The following is a 13,434-nucleotide window of genomic DNA, read 5'->3' as shown; positions in this document are numbered from 1 at the left end:
GGATCATCCTTCAAGTTCAAGCACTTTATTGTCATTGTGTAGCACAAAGGACTGGACTGGCATTCTGTTCAGGGTTAGTTCCAGCTTTCTAGCTGATGTTACTTATCCCAGTACTACTCTGTGATGAAATTAGAAAGTAGGAAATGGATGGATGAAGAAATGGATGGGTAGTCAGTATAGCATCACCTGCTGTTGTCCAATGGAATTGCACATCATTGACATGTGGGTTGGGCACCATCAATAAAAGAATGAAAAGGAAACCTCCAATGTGCTGAAAGAGCAGAGTCAGGAAACTGACAAATGAGCTTGTTAGAACTTTAATAGAAATAAAACTGAGTTCCTAGTTAATACCACAAAGAGTCTTGATGTGGTAAACGTAAATAAGGGAGAGTAAAGAAAACTGAGAGAAAGGATTAATCCAAAAATGATACCAGCAATATACCACCCAAACACAAATGAAATATTTTCCCAAAGGCAGTAACAATAATGCAGTTCTCTTGACAATATTATTATAAAACGAGTGCCTTGAGTGCATGTTGATACCCCTGAGTGCCACCCAGGGGAAAGAACATACACATTTATCTATTTCAATCTGCCCATCTAGTTTCCGACCTACATTTTCCTATAGATACCTACCCTGGGGTGATACCAGTTTGTCACCGGCACACACACATACCCACATGGGTTTCATTTTAAAGTTACCATACAAACTAACTGCTTGTCTTTGGATGGTGAAAAGAAGGCAGTGTTATTCTGGTGGAAACCCACACAAACATTCGTGCAACATGCCAACTCCATGGTGGGCATCTCAGCCAGGAATGGAACTTTGTGTGCTAAAGTCAAATGCTGTCCCATACTTCCAGCGCCATTATGTCATTTTAAATTTTATTTTAAAAACTGCTATATTTATTTTTAATATAGTTGTAATTTTTTCTAAATGGAAGTATGGGTATTTTGAGTAGAATGTGTGAATATTCTTTTTTGTATGTTCTGTTTTTCAAGTGTTGACAACATCTGTGAATAAAACTATATTTTTACATCTTAGGCATATAAAGAAGGAAATCTGAACTGATTTCAATAGCGATCAACAACTAGAGGTTTAACAAGTACAGTGCAGAACCTCACTGCATTTCCAGATTCATGCATAGGAAGGCTATGTGGCCCCTGATTGTTGCAGATTGAGCTCAGTACTTGCAGTAAATCATTAAATTAATTATATGAAAGGCCTCCTAAACCCAGTCATACTCTCAGTAATTATAACTGATGGCCCAGTTATTTAGAAGAAATGATAACACATGTTGTTTCATCAAAGGTCACTTGCAGTAAGAGTGTACCCCTTGTTGTGCTGGTGTCCCACTCAAGGATGGTTTCTATTTTGCACCAAATAACCAGGACAGGCATCATCTCCTTGGGTCCTGGATAAAAAGTGACTTTTGTTAAGAATTGTGAGGTGACATTAAAAGGGGTCACTAGAAGGTCTTTACATTTGAAACCCCCCTCAAGACTTCTTGCTTTCACTTCCCTATCTGTGTAATACCTTATGGAAAAATATAATTCAGAAGGAAAACTGGAATTCCAAGCGACTGAATGACCTCTGAGATGATTCAATAGTAGTATATTACATAGTCACTACCCCTGTTCAGGTTTTCCTCTGTAGTTTTGTACTTACATTCTATTGAATTTTTAACACGGAAGAAGAAAAAGGCTGTAAAAAATAGTAGTAATACCTCTGTTAATTCATTTTCAGGTCTGTTCACCCATGTCAGTGAAAAAGTAATGTATATAACTCATTATTTAAGATCTATAACTCTTCTCTGGAAGCCATTAAGTGCACTGTATACGTAAACTGTATTGTCATTTTGTATTCACACAAGGGTACAGCAAAAGTAAGAGTTTCATGTAATATTTCTCCCCTGATTTTACAGAAATATTTCAATACTTGCTGAAGTGGACGGTGACTATGACAATATCACCTTACTGTAACAGTTTTACTATAACAGCTTCCAATACAGTAACTTGAAGAAGTACTCCAAATTACATGTTGTTGTTTTCTGTCTTTGTCAATATATTCAGGCTGCTTGCGCAACAGTTGCAGAACATCCTTGAAAGATGCAGCGGGACTTTAAAATGGACTTCTGTGAAAAGTCGAGAGCGATCTTTCTTTACAAACAAATAAAACAAATGACAAACACATTCAATGCAAAAATCCCTTCCAAGACTTTGAACAAATATATTTCTCTTTGTTCTGAACCTTATTTTTATCGTATATAATGGAGATATAATGTCTAACGGATTTATATTTCAGACTTTCCTAATTTTGTCATTCGACTAAAAAATCCAATTGCTTTTATGTAATACATGAATCACTTATATATACACTTGCGCGTGTGTGATGAGGAAGAAAGACAGGGAAAAAATATTCATTATCTGCTCGATTCAGCCGTCATTCAAGCCAGAATGGTGATAAATAATGGACTGGGGTAGCTTAAGGGAATTTACATAAACTAGCACGGCATACGAACAGATCTAATTAAAATGTATAAAATAAAGTCCATCTAGTTTATTTGTATTTTTCATTTTAGCTCCCTGGTTACCGTGCAGAGGACAATATGTCACTTCTGGGATAGAATCTAAATACTTTCATAAAATATGAATGCTTCTCCGATGAATAACCGGCAGGTGAAGTTCTCTTTCCGAGATGGACAAAGCGCCGCTTTAAAATTCGAATTGAAATTATTAAAAATGGATCTTTAACGCTTTCCTATTAAAATCTATCTAATCCCAGTTTTATTATGTTGAGGCACTGAATTTATTCTTTTCATGAATTTAAGTAATCTTGTTTGCTTTGTAAAGCGCCTTCTGAAAGCATTAGGAACTCTGTGTAAAATACAATAATAATTATAATAATTTATTGATATACGCTCTTAAAATAGCTACACCATTTTACGGGAAACAAATTATTTATGCACACTGGCCAGAGTTCGTTCCTGCTTGGCTCCCCGTGCTGCCAGGATTGGCTGCGTCTTCCATCTGTCCATCCCGCAAGGCTGAACACGAGTGAGCGGGTTTGAGAATGTTAGGTTATATTAAGGGGTGTTCTGTTAATCACAGATGGCACAGGTACACATATAAACAAAGGACTACCTTCAACAACAGGATGCCTGGGAATAGTCACATATTATTATTATTATTATTATTATTATTATTATTATTATTATTATTATTATTTAATGAGATGAAAGGAAAGTAGATGATGATGATGATTATAATAATAATAATAATAATAATAGGTTATTAATCTTAGACATCCTATTGTTGAAGGTAATAGGAAAGTTACACAAAATCTCACTCTCTATTAATTGCATTCAAAAATGATATGTTATTTCATATATTTTGTGATGAAATATGACAGACGTTAAATGTGATTACTCTTTGATTTATTTTAGTTGATGGGAAATCGGAAACTCTGACACAAACAGCTCTTCTATCTATCTATCTATCTATCTATCTATCTATCTATCTATCTATCTATCTATCTATCTATCTATCTATCTATCTATCTATCTACATGCACATTTCTTTTTATTCAATAATTTTCTTCTAAGTATATATAATAAAAATTGTGCGTTGAGAAATGTAAAATGCCCATTTAAGTCACCCCACACAATGTGCCCCCCTGCATACCGCTCTGTCTTTTACTTTGTCTGAGGACCTGCATTTAAAACCGTTTGAAAACGGCGTCAGGAACTGTAAATACATTTGATTTTTTTTAAGGAACTGCTGAAGTTGAGCAAATATCACTCTGCATAAGTAAAAGTTTCAACAATAAAGGAGGTAAACACCGTATTTTAAGCAAACATGATGTCTGCCTCTATTATTCTGTTAGCGCCCAGCCCAGTGAAATAGTTAAATATTTGACAGACGCTGTTAAAAAAGCTTTATTCTGTTGCGTGTGCAAACAAAGTTGCACAAAAGCGGTTAAATGTGAAGTTTTAGAATGTTAAATGAATTTCAAACCATTCGTTGTTTATATATAGAGAGAGTGTGTGATGTTAATACAGCAAAGCAGATACACCTTGCCTTTCATTTCAATATGAATAAATACAGGCTACAGACAATTACGCCTTTTCTTTAACTCCGTCGCCCGCCGTTTTTGTTTTTTTCTCAACTCCACTTCAGGGTCGTGTTGGCCGTAAGGCAGGAGCGGGAGTTCATCGCAGAGCCCACTCACGCGCACCTCCACCATCACACTGGGCACCTTTCCACAGTCACCCAAAACCGCGACGTCTTCGGCAACTTAGGGGGAAACCCAGAGGATAAAAGATGCAGCCACAGATAACAACATGGAATGGGATTTGAACCCACGACTCAGAGTCCGTGGTCCTCACATTGAAGTTACTTTTCATACACCTACAATACCGTAACATCTATCCGAAGTTACTGGGATGTACAGGTATAGCTGTTAGACTTCAGCATATATTTTATTAAAATTAACGTGTTTTTATGAAGTATGGTTTTCAACTGTTGACGAGAACATTAGAAACCGTTCTTTTTATATTTTAAGGTGGTTAATTTCGTTGATAAAACGAACTGATTTGATGTTTTCGGCAACACGTGAACATTACAGCAAATCCCCTACCTCAAAGACGTGAAGAGGCGTGACTCCGTCGATCGCAATACTATATAACATGTCTTTCTCTGTCCTAAAAAAACTATAATTGTGTAATTGTGTAATCAAGCAGTACAAAGTGAAATTGTTGTAATCAAAACAATACACGATTCTTTTATTATCATGAGAGCTACAGGGAATTGCTGACACACAACGGGCATGCCGCAGTGAGGAGGGAGGCTCGCACCGTGCAGTCATTGGTTCGTCTGCGGCGTTCCCCTGTGCCTCTGACGCTGTGAATGGCTCTAATGCTCTTTATTACAAACGTTAATCCTTCAAATCCGACCTGAAATCGTGTTTATCTTTTGGGAGCTTAATTTCACTGATTTTAAGCTGAGAGTCACCAACAGAAGAGTTTGCCATTTCGGAAATGTTAGAACACGTGATTGTCTTTTTTGTTCTCAGAAATCCGTACAGCAGGTGACAAACTAGCACAGTAGTGAAGAAGCAATCATTTTTAAAATGTACTAACTTTGATATCACTCACACAGCAATATAAGTAACCGATATGCTTTGATCATATAATTGTTGCTATCACTAGCGAGTTTAAAAAGTCCCTTCTCATTACCTAATAATACCTCGGGCACACACAGTCATATATAAAATACATATACACATAATATATTACGATATCAGAACCTTTATGAAACATACCGACCTAAACCCCAAGAATCACACAGCACTGGTAATATAAATGTAGTGGAAATAACACTAAGCAGGCACACATAAACACACATTAGCATCAACACACACACACACACAATTCAATCAACACTCAGGCTCGAATGTGATCAAGTTTCTCGGTAAAGACTGTAAGTAATTTGTTCATATAAATATGCGAACACGGTATACTGTGTAAGAAAGATGGAGGCCGAGTGCAAAGCCCAATATGCTGTAGTGTTGGGCTTACAGAATTAACTCCTTTGTGAAGTGGCATGTTTTACAATCAAAGTAACGGAGTGTGAATCAGACTCATTATTCAGATAAAGAGTGAACAAGTGTTTAAACTTTAAAGTGGTACACGTTGTCTAAGTCACTGGGCTGATCTTGTGTTATTTCATTTGTTTTAAGAGAGTGGATTCAAATATTTGATTTCATTTACAGGCGTGAAGCATAAGCGTGTCCCGGCAATGCTATTTCCAGAATAAGGTAACATTTTACCACAGGAAGTACATTAATCACTGGCTGGAGCTTGAGTTTTATTTTAATCTTAGAACTGTGCAGATATTCATATATTTAATTTGATGGCACGCACATTATTTCTGTGGAATTAGGAAAAGTAGATCCATGCATTCGTGTAAAGAGACAAACACCCAAGAAGATATGAATTAATACTAAAGTGAATTAATCGGAAAGTACAATCCTTCACAACACAATTCAAGTGCCACTAAAATGTGACACATAGGGGCAATTATTTAAAGGATATTCAGCAGAGGATTTAAAACATTCTAACAGAGTAACTGTTTTGATAACCTTTTGTTCGGTAAGTTCTATTTTATTCTTAAAGCTGGTTCTTTCAACCGTTTTCTTATTGAAAAATATTCGAGTACTGTTGTGTGTCTCTTTGTATTAGGAGGACATAAATAAGATACATTGTATTTCTGGTGGGGTTTAAATAAAAAATCCAAATTAATTATTTTAATTACTGGTAAACTTATGAAATCGCCAAAGTAATTCTCCCGTTCTCCACATCATGTCTCTAATGTGCGCCGAGCCACAAGGTTTAATTGCGGACTGTTGTTTAGTATTTTTCGTGACACGGACGTTCCAGATAAATTCTAAGAATGGACGTTATTGATTTGATCTGTGGGTGACCTCTTCTTCGCCACTATTATTATTATCATTATCCCAACGGCTTCTCGATATAAGAAACAAAGCAGCATTCATTCTACGTTTGTCAGTCTAAACAGTAAAGAAAGTGTTTAATGCCACTTCCTATTAACAAGAAAGAATGTGGATGCCTTGTCCGATTTCTCTACTCCTTGTAAATTCCATCAAGGCTCAAAACTGAATTATGACCTACTAGTAAGCCGATGAATCAGGGTACAAATGAACTCGCCTCATTGAGGCATGGCATTCATTAGTCTGAAACATGAGTGGATTGGTGTTATGTTTGTATACAGTAACGTAGGTTTGAGAAAGTTATATATTTACATATATATATATATATATATATATATATATATATATATATATATATATATATATATATATATATATATATATATATATATATATATATATATATATATACACATATCAGGCATAGATTTATAGGCGTCTCATGAAAGTATAGTCGAAACATTGTTTCCTTCCTTTTAGGTCAAGCAAAAAGACCATTTCCCCTCGAGGACTAATGAAGTGTACCAAATCTAATCTATCTATCTATCTATCTATCTATCTATCATATAGTGTCTTACCACTCTATCTATCTATCTATCTATCTATCTATCTATCTATCTATCTATCTATCTATCTATCTATCTATCTATCTATCTATCTCTTGTCTGCAGTGTTTAGGCTGCAGTGTTCTATAAAGGGATAAACATAAAAGGGTTGAAAGTATCCACACTTGTTAATACTTTGAAAGACAATTTAATAAATCAACAAAGTACAGTAGGAAGAATCATGAAAACATAAAAATAAATAGAGTCGGAACCGACATTTTTTTTTCCAGTGCATTAATGAAACGCTGAAATGGCCGCGGCACCAGTGCGTCCTTAAATTCCAAGTCCCTTCCCTTCAGGACGGGTACAAAGCAGTGTGCACACAGAGCACGCCAGGCAGCATGTAAACTTGCCCAAGTTCAGAGATGCCTTTTTCGAGGTCCTTCAAGACTCCAGGGTGCTCACTTCACAGCTTCGGGAGAGAGTTAATGCAGAACTGCGGGACATTTTGTAATATCCACTTAGTAAATGAGAAACCTGTGTGGAGGTGAAAAGAGGATCAAACATCCATTTAGCCATTTCAATCTAATCATTAAAACACGCAATCGACAACTAAAATGTTAATTTGACAAGGTGGGTAAGGTCCATTTTGGCCATGGCCTTAAGTGAAGATTTTTACGGAAACTAAACGTTTGAGAAAACACAACAGCGCAGAGCAGCAAGTTAGAAAGGCTAAGACTTCACTATACACTTCATGTGAAACCATAATGATTAAAAAGCCTTACAAATGATTCTTCAGTCTGTCAATTTCTCCGCCCCCTTGTACTGGATTACGACGGGGAACCAACCAGATAGTTAGATAGAGCAGGGCTAGCTAAAACATTTCCCCATATTTTAAAGATGCTGTGTTCAGTACGCAGTAACCCGTTTGTAGTGTGGCTAGTCCCGTACTGGGCAGCATTGTTTGTATGTGCTTATAATCTGCTTTGCCATGTAGGGTTGGTTCCTGCCTTAAGTCCGATGCTTCCAGGATAAGCTCCAGAAGCCCTTGACCCTGGCAAAGCAGGCTGAGAAAATATAACCTTTTAAACCCAGCCGACGCATAGTTGTATATTTTGATAAAGTACATTACGCATTATTTACCCATTTTCTTTATTTAATACAGATATGCTACTTCTATAAAAAAGAGAATGACATTATTTAAAGGTAACGAAACAGAATCACTACATAAAGTAGTGAGCGATTATTGTGTCTTTATTATTATTATTAAGTACCTGGAGCCTGCATGAGTTAACTCACCTTATCTCTTCAGGACGGGTCTGAAAGCTGTAGTTTTGATGTCTTTATAATTCATCTGGCATTTTTCACTTGTTTCTGACAACCCGTGATCTGATTTCGGCTGCCTTGGAAAACCTGCACATACACGATTATTAGTTTTGTATATATGCTAGTGTTACATGCTGTGTATTGTTGCAGAAGGTCTAGAGACTGCCCACAAGGGCTCTTAATCAAATAATCCTAACGTTTCATTTTTTTCTTCAGGTTGGAAATAATAAACTTACACTTAAATGTGGACATTCCTGTAAAATAACTACGATCATAATTATTATTATTATTATTTTTTTTACTGTAGGTAAAAAATACAGAATACTGCAGTTTACCAACCGGGGAACATACATATACATATACAACTAAAAGTAGGTTAGGGTGATCAAAAGGGTTTTTATTTTTAAGCAATGGCTTCTTCGTGTTAATGACCAAATGAACAATAAATACCTGTGGATTCTGAAGAGAGCTGTGGAGTACCCGCAGATTCACTAATAGGGGGACAGATTAGCTGTGAAGTTTTCTGGCTCAGGACGTTACATCGAAAAGCCTTCATCGCCTGTGAGTCGTGACTTGATGGACTACATATGTCTACGCAGGATCCCCCAGAAATCATGGCTGACCTCGACCTTTGAAGTTGGCAGTCAGACTTAAAAGTTCTGCCCTCGCCAGTGAGGGCGCTACTGGATGCTGTGCGTGCAAGTGACCAAATTCGGGGGATTTCGTATTGCTGCAAAACAAAACCAGTCCCAGGCACCACGCCGGATAGCTTTCCTCTTGAAGTTTCTGCTGTTTCAGATACGAAGCCCGGATTGCCTTTCAGACAAGACATCCGGTGACAGCTGGTAGCAGCCGACAGCACTGGGAGGCTGGGTTTTGGAGTTTCAGCCATTGAGCCTCTATGGAGAATCTGCACATCCTGGAAGATTTTTTCAGCATCGCTGACACCTTTGTCGCAATCGTCGTCGTCAATGTCATCCAAATCACTCAGCTTTGCCTCAATTTCTTCAACACATTCTTTACAATCTAGAAAACGATAAGACAATTTGAATTTTATTAATGGTAACAGCTCAAGGTTTGGTCAGTATTGAGTAACAGTTAAAGTTTATTATGCCCATTACGCATATATTAAAACGTCATCGGGATGTCTAAAGTGACAAGTGACTACGATAATGGGGTTCTGTAATCACTGGAATGATAATAACAGTGTGATTAGCCGCTGTGGAAGAGGAGCACAACTATTGGTCAGTTTTTCCAAGTTTGTTGTTTATGATTCCGTTTTTCATCAGTTTTGATCTGTCATACTTTTTTTAAAGGTTAGACTCAAAACTGCACAGTTGATTCACTAATGCAGTTAGCTAGAAAACATTACCCCAGTAATCAGAATAATTTAAAGAAACAAATTAGAGTTCGTCTCATCACTAAATACCTTTATTCACGATGTCTTCTTCGTAGCATTCGGGGTCTTTCTTTCCAGTTCCATCCTTCTGTTCGTCTCCTGTTTTATTCTTTGGTGACCAAGTCATCTTGTTTTCTTTTTTTAATCTCCTTCTGGCGTTGGCAAACCAGGTGGACACCTGGGTGAGAGTCATTTTAGTGATGATAGCTAGCATAATCTTCTCCCCTTTCGTTGGGTAAGGGTTCTTCCTGTGCTCAAATAACCACGTTTTGAGTGTGCTGGTGGTCTCTCGGGTGGCATTTTTACGTCTGAATGTGCCATTCAAGTCCACGGAGCCGTACCTAAGATTAAATAAATCAATTATTTACGTCAATATTCGTCAGAACAACATATCTTACTAAGGGAAAATAAAGATGAACTCTCAAATATTTTACATAGTTTCATAAGGCAGTTATTACCGTTTTTGTATCTTACACAGATTTATTTCCTTTTATTTAGCAATCTCTTTGTAAATGGTGGTGGTGGTGTGGTGGTGTCAGGAAAACTTTTAAACTCTAACTCTGGTGAAACTAAGGACACAAATGGGAAAGTGTGCGTTTCGTATATTGGCGAGATATAGTAATTAAGACCAGAAAAGTAACGTACATTCTTCATCTTGTATTTTTTGTATGTTGATCAAATTTTTTGAACAAGGCAGAAAACAGGAGAATAAAATCTGCACCAATTTTAGCATAACATATGCCTTAGTTCTTTACTTTTATTAATATCATATATGAAATCCTAAGTAATACATTTAACTGAGTAGTGGGTTTTCTATTTTTTTTTTACAAAGAGCTGTTCTCATGGTCTTCTCAAGGCAACAACTGGTAAGACAACATTACATTTCACCTAAAACCTTCTTACCTGTCGTAATGATAATGGCCCATTGGTGGGTCGTATGGGTGATAGGCAGCTGACTGGGCGATTCCGGCGTGGAGACCCCCCGATCCGTCTTTAAGGTCACACTGTGGGTTCTGTACCAAAAAACATTCTCAGGTGAGTCAGTTATAAAATCCAGCGCTCCTACCAATTGTTACCTAGAGTTTACCATTAAATGTATTTATTTAAAGAACAACTCAATTATAAGAGCAATGATCTTAATTCAGAAAAATGGACCAGCAACATACCCAAAATTAAACGGAAAAGTGAGGGAAAAAGCGATGCTAAAATATTAACTTTAAAACTTATTCATGTGAACTGTACTTCTTTAGTGAGGATGCGCAAATAAACTTTTCTAACTTATATGTTAAGAAATTTTAGAATTTTAGCATGCTTGTGCGGATTTCAGCATTTTATTTCCCCACATCAAAAGCTACAACTTTTGTAAAGGTAACAGGTTAAATAACCCCAATCGTCGTCTACATTGTCTTGATGACTTTACCAGTGATAATGAATTAAACACATATTTAAATGTAATATTACAAGCATCGCAACAACTAATTCACATCTGACTCCGTGTTTTCCTTAATGTATTATACTATACTGACTTTTAAAAGCGCCACAGTTTAAAACGCGTCATTCCGAATTCACCGTTTTCCACACGATTCTTTCTGACTTTGACTTGATTTCGTTCTTACTCCACAGTTAGAAGCGAGGAGACAACATAAACTGTACACGTGGACCTACAGAATTGAATGAAACTCGCGAATTTACCAAAGAAGAATAGAGGGCCGAAGCGTCTGCAGCGCCATACGAGAAATAGTTGGCATAGTTGTGTGTGGCCGCGGCTGCGGCGGCGGCGTACGTAGAGCCGTAGACCCCCAGGGCGGCGTTGAGCTCCGGCCGGCCGCCGGATAGCAGCCTGTTCTCGTAGGGCGGACAGCAGAAAGCCGCGGTGGTGCCAGATGCCGCGCCTGAGGGTACTTCGGACACCGACCTGGGTGCAGAGTCACAGAATGACGAACTGGGGCTTGCTGATACAAAAAACTGTCAAGAGGAAAAGAAAAGGTTAGATCAATATTCTCAAAACGTCGTGCACATTGTCCCTTTGTGTAAGCAAAATAATTGCAATGAATGTGGAAGTTAGGCTTAGTGCGAAGATGCCATAGACAAAAGCACATTGAAGTTGATTTGAAAGTAATAAAACAGACAGGATCTTTTGGGATATAACAATTTCGTCACCCTACACCTAAACAAGTGACACCTTTCAAAAAAAGTTAGGTTATTTAAATTGACAGTTAAGAAGTCACCGTGTCATAAACTTTTTTTTGTACCGACGTTTACTTCACTTTCATAGACACGTGTTTTGCTAAAACCATCTCCTGGTGGCCTATGCAGCATATCTGTGCAGGGAATCATTTTAAAAAATATACCAAAAAACATCACCTACAGATGAGTTACATACAACAAATTCAAGAACAAGGCACTATACGTCTTGATTCAGTGTGTCAATGAAACAACATAACACTATTACATATTATGTACATGGCAAGAGTTAGCCTGTCTTATTTTAATGAAGAATTTAGTAAAAACGAATACGAGAAACAAATTATTATAAGCAATATAAGTATGTATTAATTAAAGCAACGAGTTAGTTCTGTCAATTACATGTTCTTGGAAACATTAAGTCCTGCTTTAGACTTAAAAAAATATATCTGTATACGTCCTTTCAGATGAACAGATTCTAATATAACCTTTCATATAAATGGAATGTAATTTAAAAAGCATCGAATGTTTCTTTGTTTTTACCAGGATTGAGAAAACCGTGTTTGAACCCCTTCTTCTTCTTCTTTTTCTTCTTCTGTTTATAGCGTAACACGTGCTCTATAAATGAATTCATATTATCGCAGGTCCTGAGAAGTTTCACAGCCCATGCCCACCACACAGATGAGAGGCAATCGAACAAGCGCGGCACCCTAAAGTTTCAAAGGAGAGCAACACCGAGGGTCTGGCGTCCACCTCTTACACCTAAATAAACGGGTCAGAAAAGGAAATGCCACTCCTTACCTGCGAGGTACTGCTGTACGGATATCCAAACTGCGAGAAAGACATCGCCGCTTCTTTTGATACCATCAGCAATATTTTACTCTTCTGATCGATTGTATCCAAATCTACACTAAATGCGTTTTTTTACACGCGCTTCCAAGCATGGCCTTTTCCTCAATAATAGATGATTGCACTTAGAGGAGGCTGCCATCAAGTATGCACTTCAGTGCTTTATGGAGTTTGTAATTCAGTGAAAGGGGGAAAAAATCACAGATATCAAAAAAGCGTAACGTGAGTCTTGCAAGATATAGGACTCTCCTTGTTGTATTATTTGCCGCTATAGTTCAGTAGCATTCATCCATGGAAGAATATCAAGGTGACGTCACTGTAATCCCGAAACGACAGGAGAGCAAGAATATAATAATGTCTTTGCCAATCATATTGAACAAATTTTCTTAGATGTGTACTCCACGCCTGTGTCGTGTTGTTTCAATTGTGCGTTACAACAGAGGACAAAAGCTGAAAGCTGACAGTGCTTTGCAGATGGTCTGCCTCGCATTTTTTAATCCTAATTGAGATGCGCCGCGAATGGAACTTAACAAACAGGTCACTTTATCCTTTAAGAAACCCCTTCATACATAGTTCTGTAATACACCGAGTTCTCAGCTTTGTAATGACAAGATGAGTTA

The 13,434-nt window shown here is 37.3% G+C and overlaps 1 protein-coding gene across 1 annotated transcript; it reads right to left on the bottom strand.

The window, feature by feature from the left end:
• Positions 1-7,292: 7,292 nt before the first annotated feature.
• Positions 7,293-13,221, bottom strand: irx6a (iroquois homeobox 6a). The gene is made up of 7 exons (XM_039762924.1): positions 12,767-13,221; positions 11,474-11,746; positions 10,685-10,794; positions 9,812-10,122; positions 8,833-9,408; positions 8,356-8,469; positions 7,293-7,593 (listed from the first exon to the last, which is right to left on the bottom strand). The coding sequence occupies exons 1-6, from the start codon at positions 12,830-12,832 to the stop codon at positions 8,357-8,359; spliced, it is 1,449 nt and encodes a 482-aa protein (XP_039618858.1). The 5' UTR covers positions 12,833-13,221; the 3' UTR covers positions 7,293-7,593; position 8,356.
• Between the last annotated feature and the right edge of the window lie 213 nt (positions 13,222-13,434).

Source organism: Polypterus senegalus, chromosome 9 (genome assembly GCF_016835505.1).
Source record: "Polypterus senegalus isolate Bchr_013 chromosome 9, ASM1683550v1, whole genome shotgun sequence".
Taxonomy (NCBI): domain Eukaryota; kingdom Metazoa; phylum Chordata; class Cladistia; order Polypteriformes; family Polypteridae; genus Polypterus; species Polypterus senegalus.
Note: the sequence above shows the minus strand (reverse complement) of the source record. Positions and strands in the feature narration are given on the sequence as shown.

Coding starts and splice junctions, on each gene's coding strand:
- irx6a (XM_039762924.1), bottom strand. CDS start 12,832: ATGGTATCAAAAGAAGCGGCGATGTCTTTCTCGCAGTTTGGATATCCG. Junction 11,747..12,766: donor CGTACAGCAGTACCTCGCAG/GTAAGGAGTGGC, acceptor TCCTCTTGACAG/TTTTTTGTATCAGCAAGCCC. Junction 9,409..9,811: donor AGAAGACATCGTGAATAAAG/GTATTTAGTGAT, acceptor ATCGTTTTCTAG/ATTGTAAAGAATGTGTTGAA.